Raw genomic sequence first — 7,854 nt, forward strand, 5'->3', positions numbered from 1 at the left:
TTATCAACATAGCCTAATTTTGCATTTGCCTTTTTTTAAACAATGCATCACATTGCTACTTACCTTTTTTTTCACAACTGTTATTACCAAGCCAGGTATCCCCATCCTTTACTTGTGTGCTTCATTTAATTTCCTAAGTGAAGAATTTTGTATTTATCTTTACTGAATTCATTATGTTACCTTTCAGCCCATTCCTCTAATCTCTCACAATTGTTTTGAATTTTACTATTATTAACTATCCTACTCTACTTTGTATCAGCTTAAATTTGTTTCCTTCTACCTATTCATCTAAGCCATTACAAAACTGTTTTAAGAGTCTAGGACTCAGGATCCAGTCTTGTGGCATCACACCCAATATCACTCCAATATGATGAAATGTCATTAGTGAATATTCTTCAAGTGCAATTTTGAGACTGTTGCTGTAGGTATCAACTTGTCATATCATCTCGTCCAGCCTTATCCAGTCTGCTAATCAAATATTATCTGTCCTTTTATCAAATGTTTTGCTAAAATAAAGGTATAGTATATTTGTATATTGCCACAGTCTATTAAGAAAGCTTAATACCAGAAAGTAAAATATAGGTAGTCTAGCAAGACTCTGCAGAAGACTTTTGGATTTCTTGAGAAATCCATGCTGACTCCTGATAACTGTTTTCAAGTGCTTATAAATCAATTAATTTCTCTACAAACAGGAATTTTGCTTCAATTGGTGAGAAGCTCAATAAATATGCATGCCATTTTGGACTAAATGCACCACTTTCGTCGGTATAAAAAATATTGATCATATTTGCAGGAATTTTGTTTTTCATAAACTGTACAAACTCTTTGAACAGGGCAATAACTGGATTATGTATTACTAAAGTAACTTTGTTTTACACAATTTTGTTCAATGCCCTTAATATAAAGAAACTACTTTGGTAGACTTTGATATGTTAATCTGTGAAAAGTCACATTTGATGCCTTTGATGTAACAACAATTCTTTTGATTGGTTTATATGCTTGAGATATTGAGCCAAAGCCATTTTAGTAAGTTGAATAATGACTAACCTGGGCTTTTGCCAATTTCTTTTCCAACAAATCTCTCTCTCGTTCTGTTTGCTGTAAGCGCTTATTAAGATCAACGATGTCGCCTTTCAAAGATGCCAGTGCTGCTAAGTGGAACTGTAACATATGAACAAAATAGAGCTAAAGTTAAATACAATCAATAAAACATGTCCTAGTTGAGACAATGCAAGTGGTATAATTCATGTATAAAAGTTCATACTTTGGAATTTCAAATGGATAAATAGAACAAACAATTTCACATTATTCAAAGTTCTACTTTGTATACCTCCAACACTAATATTTAATACTTTTTCTTTTTAAAAATTTAGAATTCATTTATTAACCAAAATTCTACTCTGCCACAATTTAGGGACTTTTTAAAGCTGACATTGGTTACAAAAAGCAAGTAAAACATTCACATCATAACAATGTTAAAAATGTTAAAGCAACACCACCCAAACACAAAACAACACAATAAAAATAAAAAAGTAACTATGGCATAATAAAATTAGGAAAAGCCTCTTGAGTAACTCCATCTTTAAAAGCTTCTATAACATCAATGAGCAGGGTAGCCTAATTAAAACTAGGAGGCCAATCCACAGAATTGGCTCCACTACAGAAAGATAGCACTTCTAACTTTAGCCTTCTCGGCCTCCCAAAAATGCGGGACCAGTAATACGTCTCTCTGCTTAATCTAATGATGGGGCCAGTAATGGCTGGAGTAGATTGTATTGCACCTAGGCAGCAAATCATAAAGGGGTTGAAAGGTTAAAACCAATACCTTAAACTGTACTCGGAAATCAACTGGAACAAATATGAGAATATTTGTCTATCTAGGAATAACTGTAATGTAACAGAGAACCCCAATATATCCACAACAGCTCAGATTTACTAGGCCTCACCTTCAGCTGTTTTTTTCCAGCCAGATCCAGGTGGCTTTCAGGCACCAGAAAAGAACATCAACAACAGTGATGTACAATTGGGTATCATCAGCATACTCATGATACTGCACCCCATTGAATGACCTCAAGCACTAACACCCAGTCAGGGTCCATTTAGCCAATCATTACTTCCTCAGTGTGACAGATTGGAACTAACCACTGAAGAAAGGAGCAGGACCATTATAGGCCCTTGTCTGTTTTCAACCTTTGCATACAGTCCAACAGGATACCATGATTGATGCCATCAAAAGCCACTGAAAGGTTTAGTCCAGAAAGGGTTCACCACACCCAAACAAGTCTCTAAACCTGGACTTAGTCAGAAAATCTACTTTTTCTAAAATACTGTGATATTGATCCACTACCACCAGTTCAACAATCTTCCTAACAAAATCCAGTAAAATCAGTAGGAATATGCTCCTATTGTAGAGTGTCTAGCAGAAATCATCTGCCAAGGTAATATTAGTTCAGTCCCAATCTCAAAGTGAAAACAAAACAATCCAAATGGAAAAGAATATGAAATTCAGTTGATACCAGCTCCTTAAATACTCAAATTATAAGTTTGAGAATTAGTTAAAATGGCAAGATAGAATGATTTTTTTTGTGGTTTTGTATTTTTATTGCCTAGGTTACTGCTGCATAGGCAGGTGAACTGTCATTGAACTAGCATTTACAAATCCTTATTATTATTTTCTTAGAAGTACACTACATTATGCTCTTTTAAAAATGGTTATTTCATTATTTATTTATTTAATTAGATTTGGGGGTTAATTGATTTCCAGATTATTTTGGGCAGGTTACATCCAAGGAGAGGATTTGCCCATTAAGAAACAATTCTGATGAAACACAGATTTCCTAACGTATCCACAGCAGCTCAGCTTAATTATTATTATTCAGGATAAAATGAACACAACGATTTCATTATAAAATGGCTGTCTTTCTCAACAATGCATTAACTAAGGAATTTAATGAACATACATATTCAAAAACAGCCAGTTTGGCTTAGTGGTTAAGGCACCATGCTAGAAACTGGAAGACTGTGAGTTCTAATTTTGCCTTAGCCATAAAACCATCTGGGTGACCTTGAGCCAGTCACATTCTCTCAACCCTAGAAAGGAGAGGCAATGGCAAACTACTTCAGAAAAATCTTGTCCAGACAACTGCAGGAACCTGTCCAGGGCAGCTCCAGAAGTTAAAAACTGATCTGAAGACGTATCCTCCCACCCACCCCACACGCACATTTTCAATATGATTATTAGAAATGTGATGTTTTCATAAGGAGTCTGAGAAAAACAAATACTTTAATAGTGTACGTCTTCTCAGAACTAAACCCAATTTAATTACCTGGAATTGGAGTATAACTTATTAACATAAGAGCAAATGTCACAAGGCTTTAAGGAAAAGAAACCCTTTTTATCTTTTTACTGGAAAAAAATGATCTATTTTTTTTACCCTTTCCTGAAATTGAATAAAGATAATTTTGTACCAAGCATTGGTACAAAATAGATACTGAAGATTATGCTAGTTCCAGCATTTATTCTTTACATAATAAACTGACAGCAGAGAGATAGACTTATATATACACCTTGAAGAAACTGGAGGGAACCAAAATGGCGAAGTGAAAGCACCTAGCGATCAGGGTCCACTGATAAATTTCTATTTTTATCTTATACTATCTTTTTAATCTTTTTTAATTACTGGATCCTGTGCATAAGGATGAGATTATACATGGAAAAGAGGAAGAAATGACAAAAAATGAATTCTGGCATACAGATATTCCTCAAACCATCTAAGAAACAAAAAATAGATGATTTTTAAAAAAAGCATGTGAAAATGAAAACTTAAGTAATGACTGCATGAATGTTAACATTATTACTAAACCAAACCCTGCACATACTTTAAATAGGTATGATTTGCTGAACTGGAACTCCTAAGATGATAGTCCAGAGTAGCATTCTACTTACAACAGTGAGGAACCAAATTCCTTAGACATTTTAGATATACCAATCTTCTCTCCTGAGCAGCTTAACAATATTTGACTATTTAGCAGAAATAAAAGGGAAAGTAGAGTAACTGAAAGAGTCCTTTGATGCATTTTTCCACAATAAATTGACTCACCTTATCCAAGCTGCGAAAGGAAGGAAGGAAAGGAGGTGCGGAAAAGGAAGGAGGGAGGGAGGGAGGGAGGGAGGAAGGAAGGAAGGAAGGAAGGAAGGAAGGAAGGAAAATTTCCACCACTTACTGCCAGCTTCCCACAAGAAAACTCAATGGGAAAGCCAATCAGAAGTTGGAAGTGGTCCCACTCCCACTGATTTTTGCCCACCTGTTGTAATTCTGCTTAGATGAGGAAATATTCTTTAAAAAAATGATCCAATGCATCATGGATTGTCTAGTCATCTTTAAAACTTTGTTGCTTAAACTGTAGCAAAGTCATTTTAACAGTCATAGCTAAAACATCTGTAAAATAAGATGAAGCAGTCACCACTGGATTAATACCTTATTTTCCTAATGTCATTAAGTGTAATTTTTAAAAAAAATTATGTATTAATATAGCTATAGTCTTTAATATAAAAGGTCTGTAATTTGCAACTTCAATGTACATAAAACTTTGTATTGCTTTTTTTGTTCACTGGACAGAAGCTTTTGAATAGGGCTTTGCAATCTTTCATTCAATCAATTTAATGGTTCCTAGACAGCTCTCTTCTCCCAGTCATATATAGCAACATCACACACAGAAGATCTAATATCCTCAAGAAGGAACTTTTGAATCTCACAGCAAGACACATTTAGATAACAGGAATATGGTTTTTATGAGTCAAATTAGAAACTAGGTACAAAGTTTAACTATATAAACTGTGGCTTTTGGTTTGGGATGCAAATGATCAGGAAGCAGAGAATATATCACTAAAAATAATGTACTTTTCACCTTTTCCAATTACATTTTTTAAATTCAAAGTTAGCAGCCTTTTTGTGTTATTTTGCTTTTTTGCTACTATTTTTGTATTTCAAATGTTTAGCAATAAACACATAAATTAAAAAGAAATAAATATAATATGCTTAACAAATCCTTCTCATAAGCAGTTTTCCAGATGTCTTGACTATAACTCTCTTCAGTGACAGCCATCATGGCATCTGAGATGAAGGGCACTGAAGTCCAATACATTTGGCAGAGAAAGACTAGGCAAATGGAGACTATAAAAATCTTTTCTCAACAAAATATTTTTTGTATACTGAATTGGAATGATTCATGAATTCATGAACATCACAAATACAAAGAAAAACTCTGAGAGAATCAAACAAAGCTCAGATTAAAAATTCTTCTTTTCTTTGTTGTTGTTTATTTTTAAAGCATGTTGTGCCCTACAGAGAGCTAAGAGGCCTGCACCTGTTCAATGTGGAAGTAGGAGAAATGCTGTGTCCATAGAAGTTACCGGTGCCTGGAGCAAGTTTCATTGTAGATGAAACTAGAGATTTTTCTTAAGGTTCTAAACCACAGAATTGGAAAGAGAGCGATGGCTAAATTAAAAAAATGCCTAGCCTGTAGTAGATGCAGAAGTAAAATTATATCTGAACATCTCACATCTCTTTGAAATCCTTTCAAATCTAATCTAAATTGCTATTTGATGACAATGTGGGGTTGGAGTGGGCTTAACTTAATGATGGTAATAAGAGTGGTTTCTCTTTCCATTCTTCTCATTAGCATATGAGAAAGAGAGAAGAGAGAAACACAGCCAAAAGAATCTAAATTCTTTTGGTCTTGTCTCTTTGAATGATATCAGATCCTCAGACGACTTTTTGTGGCAACTTAGAACATCAAGAGTTGTGACCTTCCGCACCTCAAACATTGACCATAGCTCAGGATCCAATCTGGGTTGGTCACTGGGACCAGAGGTTTTGTCTTCCAAACTTTCTGGACTCGTGTTGGAGCCCATCTTCAGGGAACTTCTCTCTCCAGCAGACTGCTGGAACACTGTCCTTTGGACAGATGAGTCCAAAGTGGATAATGCACAGTGCCATGTTTGGCAAAAACCAAACACAGCATATAAGCACAAACATCTCATACAAATCATTAATCGTGGTGGTTTAAGGCTGATGATTTGGGCTTGTTTTGCAACCACAGGACTTGAGCACCTTGAAAATCATGAACTCTTCTGTATACCAAAGTATTTTAGAGTCAAATGTGAGGCCATCTGTCCAACAGCTAAACTTTGGCCAACATTGGGTCATGCAACAGGACAATGATCCTAAGCTCACCAGCAAATTTAGAACACAATGGCTGAAAAAAAAAGAATCAAGGTGTTGCAATGGTCCACTCAAAGTCCAGAGTACAACCTGATTGAAATGCTGTGGTGGGAAGTTAAGAGAACTGTGCATAAATAAATGCCCACAAATGTCAATGAACTGAAGTAATGTTGTAAAGAATGGGTCAAAATTCCTCCACAACCATGTGAGAGACTGATAATGTCATACAGACAATGATTATTTCAAGTTATTGCAGCTAAAGCTATAGAATCATAAAGTGTACTTAGTTTTTCAAATTTTTCAGTTTTTCTCCACTTTGTCTTTTTTTTTTGTAAAATAAATGACATGATGTAATATATTGTTATTCATCTGAGGCTGTATTTACCGGTACTTACTTTTAAGAACTGCCAAGGACCAGATGATTTTTTTTTACTATGTCCTGATATGTAAAACCATAGAATTGTACTTTCTTTTTCACATAACTATATACAGTATATGGGTGTATAAATATGAGGATTTGGGCTCTTATTTTTTCCTTCTTTCATTAAATAGATTAAATAGCATTCAGGAGACCTACAGGTTTTTTTTGTTAAATAAAAAACATGCCAAGAACTAGAAAATGGCAAAATTCAAATTAAATTTTGTGCACACATACCAGTATTACCAATATTGTGGCAACCTGTTATAATCCTCATTTGCAACTGTAAATTTGTTGATAGACACATTATAATTTGCTTCACTGTCATCAATCTTATTGCAGACATATGTGGTAAACTTTACTGAGAAACTAAACTTTTTATGAAACCAGTTAACAAAGACCTATTAATAGAAAATCTTAGGAAGAAATACACAGTATATACCCTTTATAACACCCAGTATTAAAAAAGAGATCTAAGGATCAGATCAGTATTTATAAATCCTACATACAGTCATAAATCTTATATAGCTCTTATGCTTTCAGTGAAAACAACTCTTAAATAATTTTTGAGACCAGAACAAACTTGCTCTAGGACAAAACCCATGTATAATAGCCTTTAAAAAAAAAATAAGTTAGTAAAACAAAGGAGACCTGTAAATTTCTGGAAAATGTACCCCTGCATTTGTAATGAAATTAATGGATCCTTTTCAGAGATTTTCCATTCTGTTCACTAAACATTAAAAACTCCATTCTCTTCCTAAAACATTTATATTTATGAATATTCACACTAACCTGAAAAGAATATCAGAGTTCCGAAGATAGTAATTCTGCCTCAGAGACTGTCTGAACAGCCAACCCTCTGGCTCCTAACCTTGAGCAAGGCTGTACTCCACCCAGTTAGAACAGCTCAGGGATGACTGGGTAGAAACGCAGATGTGCTAATGCATTTTTTCTCACCAAACAGGTTTTCAAGCTTCTATCAACCAATGAATGGAAAAGCCATTCAAACAAAATTAAAGTTGTAGAAATATACCATACTCAAACTCCTAACATTTCTGAGCAGGAAATTAGTTTCGTGTCTTCAGTATTGTTAAAACCTAACTGGTTTGTACCTTCACAAAAGACTACCAATACAAAGCAAAAGAGTCTGAGATGGAATTCTAAGTAATTTAGGGGCATTTTGTTTCTTTTTTAAAACTGTAATTGATAATT

At 34.5% G+C, this 7,854-nt stretch overlaps 1 protein-coding gene across 1 annotated transcript in view; it reads right to left on the bottom strand.

The window, feature by feature from the left end:
* MCC (MCC regulator of WNT signaling pathway) overlaps positions 1-7,608 on the bottom strand; it is a gene marked incomplete in the record, with an annotated part of 78,492 nt that extends 70,884 nt beyond the window's left edge. The window contains 3 exon segments of the mRNA XM_015822393.1: positions 64-133; positions 1,048-1,161; positions 7,435-7,608. Coding sequence (XP_015677879.1) covers positions 64-105 — 42 coding nt within the window.
* Between the last annotated feature and the right edge of the window lie 246 nt (positions 7,609-7,854).

Source organism: Protobothrops mucrosquamatus, unplaced genomic scaffold (genome assembly GCF_001527695.2).
Source record: "Protobothrops mucrosquamatus isolate PMUCROS unplaced genomic scaffold, P.Mucros_1.0 scaffold1545, whole genome shotgun sequence".
Lineage (NCBI taxonomy): Eukaryota > Metazoa > Chordata > Lepidosauria > Squamata > Viperidae > Protobothrops > Protobothrops mucrosquamatus.